We start from the raw sequence: 19,366 nt of genomic DNA on the forward strand, positions 1-19,366 counted from the left end.
ATGAATAACCGTGTCACTTGACGTTTCACAGTTTAATCAGCTTAAAACCTACCAAACGTTTTCTGTGGTTCCAGGGGTAGCAAATTGCCAAAATATGTAAATAACAACGTTTCTAATCAAAAAATTAAAATTTTGTATTTACAATCCAAACTAAAGCATATGTTTTAATTTATTTTGTTATGTTCTTCTCAATTATTACGTTATTCTTGTGTAATGTATGTACTAGAATAAGCCAACTCTATATCATCGATATGCCACCGAATGATGCCGAAAGTTATTGAGTTGACGATTGAAATAGATATTCAAAAGGTAAATTTAATATCTGTAAGTAATAACTCTACAATTAAAAAGAATATTAAGATATAACGATGTGGTATGCAATTTATCTAAAAGGAGTATAAATTATATTTTTTGAGTAAACATATTGTTCCATGTTTTCATTTCATTTATTGAAACTTAGCTAAGGTTTCCTTGCTACCATTACCATATCATGTCATTACTATTATGGTTAACATATAATTGCAGGTTTCTTGCCCCGGAGTATGGTTGTGTCAAGATGGCCGTGTTTCTCTTACAGTATTTGCATTGGGAACAAGTTATCAAACTTGCCTTTTACCCCCAATGTTTCCTCTTATGTTCAGGGATGTATTTTACTTTCGCAAAAGATTTCAAGAGAGTTGTGCTTTAAGTAATATTTGCTGTCTACTAAGTAAGTGGGAGAAGTTTTCAACAATATCTACTAGACTGGTTCTGATAAATGTTGACTTAAACTCTTTTATGTACATCACAGATGCACTGACTTATGAAATTTAACTAGCACTGGTATTCTGTAATTTCTAATAGAAATAGCAACAGCAATCCTTATGTTTTTGTTTTCAATTGTTCTTTGAATATCCATAAGGCTGTTGTAATCTTTAGATTTTTCAGTACTAAAACTCAGCACTGCAATCTCTGTTGCTCTTGAGGACTATATTTTAAAATTCTAAGGGACTTAGTAAAATAATAATTATCCCTATGCAGGTAGGCATAGATAGGGTAGGGTAGATTTGGTACAATACTCTAATATAACCATTTAATATATGTGTAGGTTTTATTTCAGTTATTTACACTACTTTCCTTAAAATTTTTCAGAGGATGAAACAATATATTGTGAATTAGTACAGTGGTGTGAAGATTGCTCAAGTGGCGAGTGCGTAATCTTGGCCCAGTATCTAGGCTCCTTAAATGATGTTCTATTCCCACCAAATGTGTGTTCTACAGATGGAGTTGACCTGCTTATGCGCAGGTCTAAGGATTTTCCTGTAAATATTAAAAATATATATTTATCATACGAACATGATCATAGTAAACAAAAAAAAAATTAATTTGTTCCTTCCTAATATGGCACACAATGATTTAGAAACATTAGAATCTTAATGACCTCTTTATTCTTTTTAAATATAATTTTATCCAAACCTTTTATTAATTTTGACTGTACAAGATATTTTTTTACAAGAGTAAAATGCAATTAATTATATAGGCTATACATTTATTTAAGTTAAACACTTTGTCAACTGTGCTGCTAAGATCTAGAAGTGTGCTAATACTTTACTTCACTTTATTTTTTTAACTGCGACTTCTGTGTAAATCACAATTCCGCCAATGTCGCGTTCTAGACTTAACATGGTGAGGATAGTTTTGGTAAATTGAATTTGATCTAAGCAAAGTTACCTAAAACAAAGGTGACGACACAATATAGACAACACACACAGATATATAATAATATGTAAAAGAGGTTAACATCTATACTATAAGGTATGGAGGGGAGAATCTTATAAATTATAATTTTAACTTATTAACAGAAATAAATTTCCCTAAAATTTTGACTACAAAGCTGGATAGGAGGGAAAGTAGGAAGTTAAGGTTACATTTACGAGGGAATTTGGAGAAAGATGGTCAAATAACAAGTCATTAATTAAAGAACAGTTTTAAAAAATATGGTCTGGCGAGCCTTCGTCCATACCACACTCACAGAGAGAACTGTCTTTAATTTTGGCTAGGTGCACCGGAGTACAAGCGTGTCCTATACGCATTAATTTCAAAATAAAGAATTTTATTCTTAGACATGGGTAATACACTAAAAACTCAATACTACTGATAATGTTGCAACCTAAAAAAACAATTTTTTCGTGACATTTCATTGAATTACTTATCAATTTAATATACATCGTTTCAGGGAATTCTTTCACCTAAAATTGAGATAGCTACAAAGGTGAGAATAGATGAAATATGGAGTCAAGGCTGCGGAATGAACAACAAAGTGAAGGCTTGTCATTGTGGTCCTACAGATACAGAAGCAAGGCAGAAACAAGTCTGTCATTCTGCACAATATCATAGGTATGTTGTTTATAATCTATGTGTTGGCCTAGTGGTTTAAAGGTGTGACTTTCAACCCTAAGAGTGAGATTCAGACTTAGTTCCAACTATGGTATGTCAAAATCCAGTACATTTTAGATGTGTGGATCAGTAAGTTTGGTTTCTAAAACATATCCTTCAAGAGTGAGTTCGAATCTCAGATGTTCATCAATGAACTTATCTTATCTGCGAAATTAACACTTGTTCATACTGAGCTTAAATAGCGAGACGAAGCTGGCATGGTTTAAATCCATAAATCGTCTTAAACAAAACTTAGTTACGGAACGCGTTTATAAAAAAAAGTAATAGGGGTGTAGCAACACTGTAATATAATAAAGTTATTTGAAATATATACATTTGTTGTTAATAGATTAAAAAATTTAAAAAAAAAACCCTGTCATATAAATTTATTTCATAATTTAAGTATTACGTAAGCACTGTAAGTCGATTTTCTTGTTTGGGGGTACCGTCAACAGTAATTATTTACTTTTTTACGCACTACGAAATGTATTTTCGAGATACTTACAAAAACTTAATATGTTATTATGGGGGGGGGGGGATGATAAATTGCTGTAAATCTGCTTACTTAATACTAACCTAGCTCGAATGGCACCTAGAACACTATTATTAATCTCAAATAAATATATGTGGAATAAGGATGGTAGTTCCTCCAACCTTTTACCACTAAGCCCGAAGGCTCTGTGTCTAAGGTCGAGAAGTCGTATATATTCTTAGCGGCCGGTACTACTTCAGCGCGTTTCAGGATATGACGTCATAGCAGTGATTTGTAAGGGCAGATTGTAGGTGTCGCTACACTCATAATTTTAACTCGGTAATGGACTTCAGGAATGATTTCTTTAAATGTTACTATCAGGTCATGGCCTAAATTTGACTATTTCTTTTGTATGCTAATGCTATGTTACAATCAAGAGAATGATTCCGAGTTGCATATATATAAAAAAAATCCACTCATTAAAATATTGTAGCATTAAATTGAAATTGAAAACTGCTGCCGTCTTGATGCAAAATGCATGTGCTGGAGATCTTTGCTCTATTATAACCGGCTGCTAAAAACAGAAGATTGATAATACCTTATTGGACCATAATAATGATATGTAATCTGATTAGCGATTTTTATCTGAAATTTATTCGTCTGTACACTCCAGGACCAAATGTAATCAGGCTAGACGTATGCCATCAAGATCTAGATCGAGGTCTCGAACGCGCTCTGAGGGCTCTAGGTCCTGTTGTAGCCTTGTTGCGGAACCGGCTGCGCATGCGTCGTGTCGGTGCCCCAAGTGAGTACTATATAATTTATTTAATTTTGAGTAGTGCTGTCCTAGTGGCTTGCGTGTACGCATTTAAATCCTTTTGTCGTACGCTTGAATCACGGCTGTGCACCAATGTACTCTCTATATTCTAAAACATTATGTATATCACAGAAGTAGAGTAGTGTTGGCCTAGAGGCTCCAGTGTACGACTCTCACCCCTGAGGTCGTAGGTTCGATCCCCGGCTGTGCACCAATGGATTTTCTTTCTATGTGCGAATTTAACATTAGCTCAAACGGTGAAGGAAAACATCGTGAGGAAACCGGCTTGCCTTAGACCCAAAAAGACGACCTACTTGCCTATTCAATTGACAAATGATCATGAAACAGTTACAGAAATCTGAGGCTCAGACCTAAAACGGTTGTAGTGCCATTGATTATTATTATTTATATCACAGAATCTACTTGCCTATTAAGAAAAAAAAGGTCACGATATTCAGAAATCTGAGGCTAAGACCAAATAAAAGGCCTGCAATGTACTCGCAAGCTTCCTGTCATTGTGTCCTAAGTACTTATCACTCAGATGAGCCTCACACCCGTTTTGCCCGCTGTTTATCCAAGAAAAACAATATTTTCTTAAGCTTTAGTATTTTTAATATTTATAAATGTTTATTATATTTTATTTATGAACGGTCATTAATCATCTTAAATTAAATTCAGTTTTTATTGTATTTTTTTTTTCCATATAATTACTACGAATTATCCCAATCGGTTTGGAATAAAAAATAATAGCTTAGTTGAAGACTCTGCTGTCGTATTCTAAATTTAAAAAAATCCTTTAAAAAAAATAAACCGTCTTTAAAATTAAGCTTGTTATTATGATAATTACCTATAATATCAATTAAAATTAATACTAATAGTATTTACATTGATTCAGTCCCTTGACAAGCAAATCCCGTATCTCCGTTTGCCAAAATAGGCGGCCTCGTCGTCAGTACAACGTGTATAATGTTGACACGAGCGATGTTGTATGGGGCGCGAATAACTCACGGAATACAGATGTTTTACGGTAAATTAAACCTATCTTAGATAGGTTTATAATTACTTTATTTTCTAAATATGTGTAGGTTACAATAATGTAGCATTCTGATGAAATTATTTTTGAAATCGGCCCAGTTGGTAGTTTTAGACATTCCTTATCGTACAAAAAAAAGAAATCTTTCTCTATAATACAATAGTAATATATATGTGTAGTGGTATAGATTAATATAGATTTAGAATTGTACCAATAGCTGTAGAATCTAATTCACACATACACACACACACGAACGCTATTTATTTACACAGGTATTTATTACCATACCACGTATATTTTAGGTGCCAGACAAATACGTAAATACTTTATTCTCTGATCGTTGCTTACAAATTAATATATAATTGGTAAGTAAAAACAAATAAAGAGGACACCGTGAGTCATTTCTACAAAAACCCGTCATCTTTTAGTCGATACCAACTCCGGGCAAATAAATACAGATAACACAACTTTCTCTACAGCTGTGACACTTTTGACATTCAACACCTTTTGTCTTGTCACCGTGACCACGCACGCTACGAAGCATGCGAAACGTCGGAAAAATTAAAATTTAAAATTATGCGAAATAAATAATTATAGGTTTATAATAATACAAATAGCTTTAATTAGGTTAAAAAATTGTTTTCTTTCAAGGGAAAACAATTGATAACTTTTTTAGCAACTAGTTTGATGGTCAGGTTGACCTGATAGGGCTCTATCTCTTCGGCAGACCATCAATCCATTGTTTACGTCCCTTCTTCGTTATGCTTTTACTGAGATACGATTCTAATACATCTCTTGTCTTCTTGATTTTTCTAGAACGTCATTATAGATTTTTTTATACCTTGGTTGTTGTGGTGTGTAAAAAAGGAACTCCTTAAGGAACGTCAGACTTTTCTATGTTACCCAAAATTCTTTGAAATAATTATCATCCTGTTAGTATACTTTGTAATAAACCTTTAGCAGGCCCGTTATAATACACGATGAAATTATGACGTGTGACTTACTAGTGGTCAAAAGTATAATTTATATGCGTGTCTATGATTGAACACTGGAGTTCAAGAGACTCCGAGAGAACTAATAATCGTTACACAGTCTTTGTATTAATACAGTCTATCAACATCGTATCCCTAACTTTAGTACTAACTGATGTGACGCTGATCTAAAACTGATCTAAAATTATCAGATGCACTTTCATGTGTCTATGTTGTCTATATGTTGTGTCTATATGTTTTTTTATATTGTCCTGATCATTGTGTATATATATATATATATATATATATATATATATATATATCTTAATGACTTTGTTTTGTTCCATTAGTTTTGTCTTGACTCTTATGTATTTTTACACTTCATGCTTACCATATAATTTTTTTCTCTCACAGTGGTTATCTGGAAGAGATCGCTCGAAAGCGATAAGGCCGCAAATTGTCCTCATTTTATGTAATTATATTAATGTATGCAACGAAGGGTTTATATAAAAAAGCAAATATTTTTAATTAATTCTTTATTTATCTTCAACATCAGCTTATGGAGATTTAAGAGCTGCAACATGCTTTGCTTAAAAGAACCCAATTTGAAGTGGTTCAGAAAATTTGTTCGGAGTAATTACCCGCAGCTGAGTTTCATCATCGGACGTTAAGACAGAATACAAAATACCATCTGTATCACTTCGACGTCCGTCGTTCCACAACTGAGCGTTTCTGAAGGCAGTTTTGCCGCGCACCACCAATATGTGGAACCAGTTATTCGGCTTAGGGTCCTTCAAGAAAAGAGCGTACCAACTCTTAAAAGGCCGGCAACGCACTTGCGAGCCTTCAAACAATGTAAGTGTAACACTTAACATCAGGTAAAAAAAAGGGGGGAAAAGAATATAAATTTACAAAATAATTTGGACTTACAGAATAGCTTTATTCTTCCCTTCTTGTTTATTCTTCCTTTTTATCCATGAAAAAGTTCAATTTAATATAAAAAAACGATTTAATCTTATATTAATTTCTGTATTTTCTAGCACATCCATGGAGTCTGACTTGGGAACTCTACCAAGGGAAGATCGAATCCAGAAATTATTACTAGAATCTCAATATATAGACTACGGCAAACTGTGCAATTCAGAGAAAAATAAATATAATTATAAAATGTCGCCTTGCCTTTGCGAGATTTGTAAACGATATCATGAATTGTTTCACACTGAAATTTAATTTATACAAATTTATTTATTTATTCAAAATTATAGTAATACCAAATTTAAGTTATAAAGACTGTTTTAATCATGTACATAATTTTTTAATTTATATATTTTTTGTTACAAATAAATACGCACGAATAATATTTTTTTTTATTTCATACAAATTCGAATGGGTAACGTAAAATTATTTTTTCTACATTATGGCTTTTATTATTAATACATTACTCCCTTATAAACGAATCTCTCTAAAATATAAGTAACCATAACTGAGAGATGTTTATAAAGAATAAAGCATTGAAACGGCAGTGAAAATTTTTACCAACACAATGCTAATAATACAAATAAAATATACAATTTTATACACTTAATTTAATTAAAATTTAAGTAGATATGGACGGAAGACAAATTTCAGCCTTCGCATTTGCTAATATTTGTACATAGATCACGCTAAAATCACTAAATTATAATAAAAGGTTATACCAGTAAGCCTATATACTATGTATCTTTCAATAGCTTTCGAACCACGTCATACCAATTTGCGATATAAGCGGTACGGTTTTGAAAGACCATTGTTTATATATTAGAAGTTAGTAGGGCTGTTGAGAAGTCGATTTCCATATATTTACGACACAAAACTTTTAGACACACAGTATGAAGCGTATATTTTGAAGTGCGAATACAGCTAAGAAGTCATTGACGTAAAATTTAATTCATTAAAATTGTTGTAGAACCATAAACATCGCTTTGGGAACGGCCTTTGCTTTCATTGGTAAAATGTATAAATGTCCCTTTCACATAGCAAATTTTATATTTTAACTCTAAGTATAATGAGACGATTTTAGATTAAACACTTAAAATATTTAAAGTAGACCTACGTTTGGTACAAATTTAATAAAAATAAAAGAAAATAAAAGTACTTCATAGAACCAAAAAGCACCATTAACAACGGGCACCATCTTACAACCATTTTTTAATCATTTAAAATTCTACCAAAAATCGGTAAGTAATTAGACCGAATTATTATCTAATACAGATGTAACAAAGGTTTGGTTCCAAAATTTCAGAACTTCCGTTTGACTTTACAGTTATACACATTCAATTTGGCATATGACAAATTTATAATAATCGAAATTTTGGAATCGTTTCATATAATTTACTGTTATTTTATAAATTAAATTCCAATTAGGTAAATTTAATAACAATAATGTATCTGTCGAATTATAAATTTAATTTAATTATATTAAACCAAAAATCATCTCTTCCGCTTCTGACAAACCGAATTTAAAAAATTATTTATGACATTTGACATTTTATTATTCAAGGTGTGTTGACTGTTACTTTGTGACCTTTCAACGAAGATCTATCTTTAGACTTCGCATATTTAGTGCAATCAAAAACAAATGCAATAATAGCGACTAGAGCGAATACCGCATAGAAAATTGCTAATGATATGAGAAAACTGTCTTCTGTCTCCTCCCATAGTCGATCTGTCCGCAAGTAACCATAGTTTGCCAGTACTTGAGTGCCATTTGGGGGTGGACAGGGCGGAGAATAAACAACTATGTCGAGACGTTGTTTCTGAAAACAATTTTTACGTTACAACGGATCCTTTTTACTAAATACGCGTCAACTGAAAAGTCAAGAAATACGTATATTAAACATAGTCCCTACAAAATAATTGTCGGAGCAGTAAGGTCGCTCCGTGAAGCCTGTGACTATTCGCACAACGGACCAAAGATGCGTCTGCAGAAACTGGGTCAACACTACTAAACTATATTTTCATTAAACCCTTTAAAAAGGCGTGGATTTTCTTTAAAACTACTGAACTGTTATTGAGGACTTAGTTGCCTAAAATTTTGTGGACAAAACAGTGTTCTTATGAACATAAAAAATATTAATATTTTATTAACTTACCTGTTTATTATTACACCTAAGATCCTTGCTGATGCTACTTCTCAAAGCTGTTTCGCTCAGCTCCCTCCTCAGAATTTCTGGTAGCACCCATTTCGCTGGAGACACGTATTCCAGCCATTTTGTGAACATCGTCAGGTCCTGCTCATGCAGGGTAACTCCACAGGCGAGGGTACTCAGCAACAGGCAGAAACCGGAGATGATTGAAGCCGTTTTCTCCATCGGTATCACGAAGACTGACGCACGACATAGCATTTGTATGCTTATTAGATATAGGACCGTGTAACCTGTAATTAATGTTTTATGTAATAATAATAGTCCAGTGGCGCTACAAACCTAAATGCGTCCAAGCCTCAGATTGTATTTGTTTCTATGATTATTTTTATTTTATAGACAAGTATTTGGTCAGCCTTCTGTGCCTCTGTCAATTTCTAGCCTTACTTTCACCGCGTACAAGTGATAAATGTAAGCAAAATTTTCTCAATGATTTAACTCCACGAACTCACTGTTGCGAGTTGTGCTCTTAACATTAATAAAATAACCATTACAAAAAAAAATCAGACAGATTTTTTCACAGCAAGAAAATAAAAATCTATTTACATGAATAAGCTACAGACTACGTATAATTGGTACGCGTTTAGAAAGATTTTTTTTAAACAATGTTTGGTATTAATATGGAAAATTGCATTTTAAAATTAATATTGTTTACTATAGAAAAATAAATCAATGCATGTAATATTATAATAAATTAGTTAATGAAATACCTAAATAACTGTAGAACCCGTCGAATGAGCCCGGCGCTTGCGCATACAATCCTGACATCGCGTAGCTTGGCACCAAATACGCCAACCATGTCAGTATCGCAGACCAGAGCTCTAAGAATTGCTAAAAGCGAAATTTTCAATTATTTTAAGTTAAATGAAATAAACGTTTTACTTATTAACCCTTATATAAAATAGAAAAATGCAATTAAAATATACGAAAAAGTAAAAGTCAAAATCGCAAGTAATAGAGGATATTTTTCGACATACCTATATATATTACTAGAAAACGATAATAGGATATGAGTGTAATAGAAAATTGATGTCATTAATTCTAATTATATATTACATACAGCCTCACCAATGCAATATAAAAGGTCACCACATTGCGGAACACTATTTAAACTAAATTATTCAAATGACACCAATTTTTAAGATGTCATTGTGATGTGGCATTGTTCTTGGATATTGTAAGTTATAAATAATAACGCAATGAAATTAAAATTATACGCATGAAGTTGAAAATAACAAAATGGTTGTCTGTAAAGTCGGTTTACGGACGTTAGTTATACGTGACGTCATAACAAAACATTGATGAAATGATTCCATACTTTTATGAATAAAATTGAATCGTTATTATTGGATTATTACTATTTTGTATGTATACAAAGAAGTAGTGAATCCTCGGACGCATACGCCAGTGTAAGAGAGATAGATGCACTCCCAACAGGACAATGATCATGCTTTTTCGTGCGTGCAGCCGGCGTTCATCGTTTATTAGACGTTTTCATGTCAATTAATTATATAATTTAATGCACCCATAAAACTATTTAGAGATATTATCTAGATACTTGAAATATGCCATTTTTAATAATACATTTTAACATTCTTATACCCACATCGAACAAAATAAACATGGTCCTAGAATACAGCCCAACAGCGATATCTCGTTCGACATAGCGTCGTATAGAACTTGCTTCCCTAGCACTCATCCATAGAAGTATTGGCCACGCAGCTATACACATTGTTGTGTAGTGGAATCCTATGCGGTCATTTTGGGTGAGCTGTAATAATTATTTATATTAAAGAAAACAGCTTAGCTTAATGAATGATAATAATGTACTATGCTTATTATTTATAATTAAGTAATTGACGAATTTATTTTATTTTTAATATTCTAAAGATATCTTAAGAGAAAAAATTTGCGAAAAAAGCCAGAGTTTAAAGTTCACAAAATAAATAAAATGTGTAGAAAGTCCGACATAAGATAGTAAGATGTTATTTACCTTTGGATCTGTGGAAGGTAGATCCCAGAAGATAGTGCCAATTATGAGTGACATGACAGCGGCAATGAGCACTCGAGTTATGACATTAGATAACGTTGTCATTTGCGTGTATAACATCGTTTTTCTGAAATAACGTAACAAAATACCTTACAGTATATATGTTAACCTCTTGTACAGCACAACAACACACACATACATATAATGTCCGTGTGTGTTGTTTTTATTGTGTCGTCATCTTTGTTTTAGGTAACTCTGCTTACATTAAATTCAATTTATCAAAACTATCCTCACCGTGTTAGACTTAGAACGCAACATGGGCGGAATTGTGATTTACACAAAAATCGCTATTAAAAAAATAAAGTGAACTGAAGTAACAAAATATTTTGATTGAGTACTGGCACTGTAGGGTTCAATTATTTTTGACTGAAATCTTTTATCTAGTATTATTCGTGGTTAAAATCTTAGTTATACTATAGTAAGATAAACTTTTTCATTACAATATCATGATTTATTATTATTATTGGCAAGTATATATTGTACGCAACTACTATTTTTGTTTTTACTTATATTATGTATTGTAATAAATGATAAATATGTAGTTGGTTAATTGTATTCTTTGTTGATACTATTTTTTATGGTGTGGTTTTTTATTTATAATTAAATAAAAATCTTACTCAAGTAAAGCGAATGCTTGGACGGCAACATTGGCTCGTGAGACAGGTGCTGGTAGAGGAACAGGGGCTGGTGGTTCTGGGGCGGAATGAGCGCCTGCAAATACTCCAGCCAAAGCCTCAATTCGACCTGATGACTCCAGCATGGCGGCTGCTGATAGGTCGTCTAATGTTACGAGGTCCACTGAACAGATTGGTATGTTATAATTATTATTTTGATCATAATACTAATTAAGGTAAGAAATCATAGAGATCTTGTAGATTTTTTAAATACTTGCAGCGCAATTTTACATTAATAAAAGGACTCTAAATATTTTTCATTATGGGTTCCAGAGCCAGCGAAGTGAGTGAAATGTGAAAACGAATAATAGATAATGCAATTTAGTCATGTCAGTGTTAAATTTAATAGGAATATATTACTGATTACATTGCAATAATTCGAAATTAAACACGTTGTATTGTGCTGTTATAAAATAAATATATGTGCAAAGTAAAAATCATTATAAATTTTAAACTAATTTGCGTGTATCATTTTAAAGTTAAAAATGAGTGCATGGTATTCTTACAGGTACTCCGTACAATGTATCAATTAAATTATTCGTAAATTCGTAACAAGGTTAAATATTTCATTTAAGCGAATTAAATAAAAATGTATATGCAATGTTTGTATGGAATTTATGTTTAGACAGTTTTGCAGTGTCATTAATTGACATAAATCACCTATTTAGACATTTATAACGTATTGTGTATATTATGGTCCAATGACTAGTAAATCCTAGTAAATGGCAACTACACTTATTTTACTTAATTCATATCTATCCTTAGCATATAAATAAAAAATATGTTGGTAAGCGCAAAACTCAAAGACGGTTGGACCTATTCGAGTATTTTAATTTTATTTTATGCAGAGAACATTTTGAAACATATAAAAGAACAGTTGAAAAAATCAGTTTTATTTAGTAGACTTATAACGCACAATGGACCTATTGAGCGTCTAAGTGCGGAAACAGAGTCCACACATACATAGTATACTTATACTGAACATATAATTATGTATTGAATTTTGTGAAAATCTCACTTTTATCTAAACAGATCAAAATTTAAAGCGGGAAAAGAACACTTACGATAGTAGTCCGAGGGGTTTTTGAAGGCAGGACAAGGATAATCTATTGAGGCGAAATATGGCAACATGTCTCTTCTGTAACCGCTGAACATCGTGCGACCAGCTGATATTAACACCACCTACAATAAATGTATTGAATCATTATAATAATCAATATAATGTTCATAGTTAATTAGCCTAGATGGCAAACAAAAAGCAAACGACCATAATAACCACGCATACCTAGCGCGAGATGGAACTACGTTTTGGTTTTGTTTAATGCACCAAATGAATGAATGTCATGAATGATGAATGTCAATTCAGTATATGGAAAGATTTTGATTCTACATATTACTAATTCGTTTTGTTACAGATAGATTTCCTGAAATAATTATTTTTAATCCTGGTTCATGATGTAGCAGTATAAACCTACGCCGGAAACAAACTAAGTTTGTATTAATTTTGGCATCCATATGAATAAATAAGTTTCGATTTGATTTGATAAATAAATGCATGTCTTTGGATTCAGATAAATTTTTACCTCCATAAATATAAAAGTTTTCTCAATTGATTATTGAGTTCTTTGTTCATACACCCTTGTTAATTGAACTAACGTGCTAACACGGTTAAACAAATAAAGACGTTAAACGTACCTTAGTCAACATAGCGAAGATCTCATACGTTGGAGGGTGCAACGACATAATAACAACACGACCGGTACTAGCCCAATTCCTTAAATATTCAACGAGGAAGAACGTGTCGAATATATCCATCTCCTTGGTGGGTTGGTCCAAAATCAATATCGCCATGTCTAGTAAGAGCTGACAAGCGACATTCAGACGACGGACTTCAGAACGAGTTAGACGTGATACGTTTGTATCTCTTACTTGCTCCAATCCGAGCTCTTCGATCAGAAGGTTTATCTGAAAGAAATTTTTATCTAGATATTTTTTATAGGTGCTTTAGTATTGCGGCGGGAACAAACACCGAGCTGCTTGGAGTGTGGCGCAAATAATAACACTGCACAGCATACGTTGGAGGATTGTCCGTAGTGGTATCAGCTACGTCATAATCTTTGTTTTGTGGTGGGTACCTTGCTTTGCGTTGTTGTACAAAAAATGGTCTGCAGTGACGAGGTATGGAATGCAGTGGTATTCTTCTGTGAGCATGTTATGCTACAGAAAGAGACAGCAGAACAAGAGAGGGAGTGCTTAAGGACGAATCCTACGGGTAGAAGACGGGGAGTAAATAGGAGAAGATTAGCCCATCTCCTACTTCTTATGTAGTGTGTACTGCACCGGAGGTTTTTGTGTGTAACATGCCATTGAGGTCCCGGAGCCTCTGTAACGCGGCTTTGAAGGAACTACTCAAGGTGGTTTTAGTGGTTATTATTCACCCAGTCTCTGAATAGCAGAGACTTTGGCGTGGGTCGAGTCCCACATACCCTTGCAACCTTTGAGGGCAGGGGATGCGCAAATGCATTTCCACCTCGGATATCAAAAAAAAAAACCTTTAGTTGTAAACTATTAAACCACGACGTTTAGAGACACGTTTCACTAACTGTACGTACAAACTTAACCATTAGTTGACGTGTACAAGCGTACTCTCTCTCTCTCTCTCTCTCTCTGGTAGGTACCATATAGAGGTAACTAGGTTTTAGTTAATAATTAATAAAAGTTATCTTTAGGTATTTTTTTGTGGTCCTTCAACCCAGAACCAACTAGAGTCTAGTGTTTGAGCTTTTTAATACTAATAACTGGCTATCAAACCGTCAATTTTTTAGTTCTTTAGCAAATCCCTTCCATTATTATTTAAATATATATTATTTTTATTATGTAAGCAACTATTTTTTTTAGTTACAAGAAGTAGACATACTTTTGATTTCTATATTGCTAAAATGCCTCTCCTAAAATCACATACCCGATCTCGATCATCCATTTTGACCTGGTTCATGTTATGTCTAGGCGTGCGTAAGGTGGCATGGAACCGTAGAGTGTGTTCCACAGTCATAGAGGGACATAGGGACGTGTCTTTACGGACGTAGGCTGCTATTTTGCGGAGGGTTGAAGACGCAACCGGCTGACCATTTAAGACTATGTCACCCGTTAGTTTCTGAAAATTATTGTAAATAACAGGAATTCTTAGTGAGTTTATATTGATGGCTTTCTTAAATTTTAACAAAATATTATGCTGTAGGTATATAAAAAGCAAAGTTGTAGTCAAAATGACTAGGTTCTAAAAGCTGTTCTAGCTTGTAAATAGTTTTTATAAACTAAATAATACAATTTTAGAAAGAAAATAATTAGATGGATAAGGAAACTCAGTTATCAGAAATATAAATACTTTCTATATGTATAGTATGTGTATATTCAAATGATCCTGTTAATCGATTAATTAATATATATTAGTTCTTAAATGATGTTCATACCTTCCTAGCGCCAGCTAAAACGTCCAAGAGCCCAGTGGCCTCGCACTGAGATGTGGCCAAAACCGCCAATATCTCTCCAGACTTCACCTCAAAACTCAATCCTGAGACAAGCAGTGTTGATTTGTTTTCCGGTGACGTTATTTCTAAACTGTTTACCTAAAATTGTTATAAAACTATTACAATGTAGGCATTAGTAGCGCAAGAATTATTATAATTACAATTCTCTTTTACGTAAAATTAAAACTATGTATTAACTATGTGACACACAAATTCACGTACAAACATGATTTGTAGTATTTGGCGTTTTTCAATAAATTCTCTTTTAAAAGAATGATAGTCTTCGGCAAATAACGCATTTCAATGAACACTTATAATTACAAACCTGGCAACGTTATCGGTACCAAGTGACTATGCGGGTTGTTAATAAACTCATCATTTTTGAAATTGAACAAAATAATGAGAAAAAACAAACATTAAGTAATGAACTAATGGTTTAACCAATTGGTCACAAACAGCCTATATTATAATATTTAATTAATTGCCTTACAATAAAACAATAAATTAATTAAAAACAACTATCTTTCCGTTTAAAAAACTAAAATATACATACATAATAATTGGGATATATATACGCGGAGTGGGTATAGCCATCAAGGTGGTCGCCAGGTCTAAGTGTGGAATGCTTCCGGGAGTGAGCTACAGACATATGGCTTCCGGCCTTCGACATACGACCGCCCAGATGAGAGGCTGGCATCAAATAGCTAAAAGAACATTATTATAAATTTAAATCAATATTCATTTTTGTGTATGTGCTAATGTGTGCAGCGAGAGATCATTAAAACGAAACGTTATTCACAGAAGCATTGCGTAACGGCAACTTGCGGAAAAAAATAGTTTCTATTAATATGGTTAAATATTATTTTATATGTATCTTTGAATGTGGATTTTTTGTTACAGTAACACTTCCAAAAGAAATACTGGGTAGCTTTGATTACTGTGCAAAAAACTGAACACATATTTGGATCTTACAAAAGCATATAAATGTTGAAGATTTCACTTATGTTTTATTTTATGTTATTTTCTTGGTATGTATAATAAGAAAGAATAAATGAAACTGTTTTATACAAAATAACAGGATATTTAGGTAAAATAAAGTGCACTAGGATCCCTGTGTTATGGGCAGCCATTCTCTTTCTTTAGGCAATTTATGTTAAAGATTTTAATGTTTTTATGCAGACAAATATTTATCCTTAAAAAATCTTAAACTTAAATGAGTAAAGTTGCGATTAATCAGAAATTAAAACAAATGATATATATTACCTCTGATGATCATTATCCGGAACAAAATCAGCGACGCTGTTCCGTCTATTTGTATAAGAGCGATGCGTACGCGCATCAATACCCAACAGGTTCGCTTCACTCACTGATTTATGCTTCGAAGTCCCCCATTGCGATTCTCTTATACCAGCTTGATGCATCGCGACTAATGGCACTCCAGTGGCATGCTGTAAACAATTTTATACTCAGAGTTTGCTTTCAATATTTTATTTATATGTTTGTAGAAATCTTAATTACTTAAAAACATACATAACTGATTCTCATGAAACTTGAACCCTTAGTTGGACCAGGCTTCATATAGTTTTCGATATTTGTATATTAAAATTACACAATAATATATGAATTAAATAGTAAATGTTTGTCACGCACATCTAGAGCGGACAAACAAAATCTACTGAGAATCAGTCTCGTGAAACTTGGACCTTCAGTTGGAATAGACCTTGAACCTGTTTAAAGTTTTCGAGAAATTTGTGAACAAATATAATTAAAAAAAATTGCAAATGTATTTTTAACACAATTCTTTAAATATCTGTTCCCTTTAAAAAGTGCGTGGTTTAAACCTAAAAAAAACTGAATTCCCAACTCAAACAACTCAATTTAAACTATTGTCTTTGGTTAACATAGCTTTTACACATTGAAAGAAAATAATTTTCTATTATACATAATTTAATTTAAATTTTTCCGACGTTTGCGTGCTTTAAAGCGTGCGTGGTGACGGTGACCACGTACGGTAAAAAAATTGATTTCTTTCAATGTGTAAAAGCTATGTTAATCAATTTAAACTACGAAAACCTAAAAAAAATCAAGAAACTTTTCCGTTCCTAAAGACTTCTTTCTTTATTTAATTCTTGAGTTTCCGAGAAAATTGTAATAAAATACATTAATTAACCTGATAAGACTGTTGCATATTCTGTAACCGGAAGTCTGGATCCGAGCGGTATTTCCGATTGTATTTATAGTTGGTAGAGGTTTCGTTGTCTGAACTGTCATATCCAGACGACGTTTCTCTCACGCCTCTGGTTTGTCTCTGGATCCTAAAATTTAAGACGTAATTAATTTACTTAAATTACTCTCGACAACATGGGCATATTTCTCCTGGGTTCGTTAACCTTGTTTTTGTAGAAAGTAATCCTAAAAACCTACTTATTCTATGGGTTTATACCTGGGGACAGATTTCATTCCACTCCCAATTGAGGTTTTTGGCTTCGGCGTACCAGAGCGCTGCGATCCGTTATGATTTGGTGGGAATACGCGCGGTAAGCCGAACTTGAGGTATGTGTACATATTGGAACCCAGTGCTGATCTGAAACCATTAATTAATTTGTTTATAATTGTTTTTTAATATGACAATGTATATTTTTATATGACCTTTGTTCATCACAACGCACTATAAGGTTTAATAAGTAGAACCTTTACCTCGACTAAACCTTTTATTTGGACGCGTTTAATATGTTTATGTATGGTACCGATGGCCCCAGAGCTTGGTTGTTGCTTTCCTCGTTCAACGAATAAGTATCGCAAGTATACAGCAAGGAATTGCTGCCAGCGTTAAAGGGACAGTGCTACACTGACCAAACTTTTTGAATTTGTTTTCATTTTCTATTTATTATTATTATTTATTAGGAATATAGAATGTGGAATTAAGAATGTAGTTTTAGAATATTGTTACCACAAAAAAATTTCTTCTTAAATTAAATAATGATTTGTCAGTTTGTTGCTCTATTGTGTCATAAACACGTTTAATATAAAAACGATAATCAAAACATTCTAACAGAATTGGTTTCCTGTAGGAGATTATTAGATACGGCTGCCAATTTCTCCCGAATTAAAAATAGTAAAAATAAATAATATTCGCTTACTTTGGTCCATATCTGGGGTGGGATAATATTGACTGCACAGTGGTATCACGAAGCTGGAAGTTTCCATATGGTAGCGGACTTTTGTCCGTGCTACCGAGGGCGCTGTCCGTAAAGTCAGAATTTAGGTTTTGCCTGAAAATATTAGCGATTCAATGAAGATTTCAATGTCTTTAATGAATTCATTTTAAATAAATAAGTTTATAGAGGTATATTTAGAAACATTGTAAATGATTGCAAATGTTGTTATAAAAATACTTCAGATATTAGTTTACAGTTGCTTGCGAGATTCACCAATATTTAGTGGTTCCCGTCTAAGACAGATCACCAAAATACGTATAGCTAAACCGTGTTTGTTTTGCCACCACCAGTATTGGCGCTCGTGGCGTGTGCCAGACAGAGAAGGTTGATCACCTACTTGCCTATAAATGATCTGAGGCTCAACCCTGCAAAAGGTTGCATCGCTTTTTATATTCTGATTGTTACATTCAAATGCGAATCTTTTGACTTTAAAAGTCTAGGGCATTTGGTTGGTCTTGACAAACATACCTATAAATAGACCAGGCGTGCAAGTCCTCAGAGTGCATGCCGCGGGGGTCGTGCAACATTGGGTTGGAGGGCACCGAATACCGCCTCTCCCCACCCATACCCAGTGGCTGCGACATTTTTCTTACTAGAACAATATTTTTAAATTACACATAACTGACTTTAATCATTTTAAATTTGAGCTTATTGCATTAAATATTTATTAGTAATCTTATTTTATTTATTTATTAACACTTCGTTACATTACATAAAAAAAATTGAACATAATTAAATGAAAGGGAGGGCCTCTGGCGGCCTTATCGCTTTCGAGCGATCTCTTCCAGGCAACCACTGTTAGTAAAGAAAAAAATATGTATTAAATTACATGTGTTTTAATTTACCTTTGTCATCCCAACAGCTGGTCGAAGGATTTTGGAATCTTCATTTTCCACTCTTCGACATCTATAGCATCTGCAACAATGAAACATTTTGTTAGAAGACATTTTAGCCAAATAAACAAATGAATTAGCTATAGTTAGCTTTTATTATCAATAAGTTGAAAC

At 33.1% G+C, this 19,366-nt stretch overlaps 2 protein-coding genes across 4 annotated transcripts in view; one reads left to right on the forward strand and one right to left on the reverse strand.

Moving 5' to 3' along the window:
• The first annotated feature begins 86 nt into the window (after positions 1-86).
• LOC123714055 (spermatogenesis associated 6-like protein) lies at positions 87-7,055 on the forward strand. Of its 3 annotated transcripts, none has more exons than XM_045668126.1 (7): positions 87-324; positions 526-709; positions 1,132-1,301; positions 2,216-2,376; positions 3,561-3,692; positions 4,600-4,731; positions 6,749-7,055. In XM_045668126.1, the coding sequence occupies exons 1-7, from the start codon at positions 262-264 to the stop codon at positions 6,936-6,938; spliced, it is 1,032 nt and encodes a 343-aa protein (XP_045524082.1). In that variant the 5' UTR covers positions 87-261; the 3' UTR covers positions 6,939-7,055. The 3 variants fall into 3 exon arrangements, with proteins under 3 accessions (XP_045524082.1, XP_045524083.1, XP_045524084.1); XM_045668127.1 differs by having other exon boundaries at positions 87-309; positions 6,749-7,054; XM_045668128.1 differs by lacking the exon at positions 4,600-4,731 and having other exon boundaries at positions 6,749-7,053.
• An 11-nt stretch (positions 7,056-7,066) lies between these two features.
• The window catches only part of LOC123714054 (ATP-binding cassette sub-family G member 8), a 47,676-nt gene continuing 35,376 nt past the window's right edge, over positions 7,067-19,366 (reverse strand). Inside the window, exons 2-18 of the mRNA XM_045668125.1 lie at positions 19,205-19,274; positions 18,828-18,951; positions 18,282-18,413; positions 17,585-17,725; positions 17,312-17,456; positions 16,405-16,589; positions 15,695-15,845; positions 15,085-15,240; positions 14,577-14,768; positions 13,310-13,579; positions 12,679-12,796; positions 11,558-11,738; positions 10,884-11,007; positions 10,497-10,661; positions 9,601-9,721; positions 8,840-9,123; positions 7,067-8,503 (exon numbers count right to left, since the gene is read on the reverse strand). Coding sequence (XP_045524081.1) covers positions 8,243-8,503; positions 8,840-9,123; positions 9,601-9,721; positions 10,497-10,661; positions 10,884-11,007; positions 11,558-11,738; positions 12,679-12,796; positions 13,310-13,579; positions 14,577-14,768; positions 15,085-15,240; positions 15,695-15,845; positions 16,405-16,589; positions 17,312-17,456; positions 17,585-17,725; positions 18,282-18,413; positions 18,828-18,943 — 2,742 coding nt within the window. The 5' untranslated portion in view covers positions 18,944-18,951; positions 19,205-19,274 and the 3' untranslated portion in view covers positions 7,067-8,242. The remainder of the gene's footprint in view (positions 8,504-8,839; positions 9,124-9,600; positions 9,722-10,496; positions 10,662-10,883; positions 11,008-11,557; positions 11,739-12,678; positions 12,797-13,309; positions 13,580-14,576; positions 14,769-15,084; positions 15,241-15,694; positions 15,846-16,404; positions 16,590-17,311; positions 17,457-17,584; positions 17,726-18,281; positions 18,414-18,827; positions 18,952-19,204; positions 19,275-19,366) is intronic.

This window comes from Pieris brassicae, chromosome 9 (assembly GCF_905147105.1).
Source record: "Pieris brassicae chromosome 9, ilPieBrab1.1, whole genome shotgun sequence".
NCBI classification, from domain to species: domain Eukaryota; kingdom Metazoa; phylum Arthropoda; class Insecta; order Lepidoptera; family Pieridae; genus Pieris; species Pieris brassicae.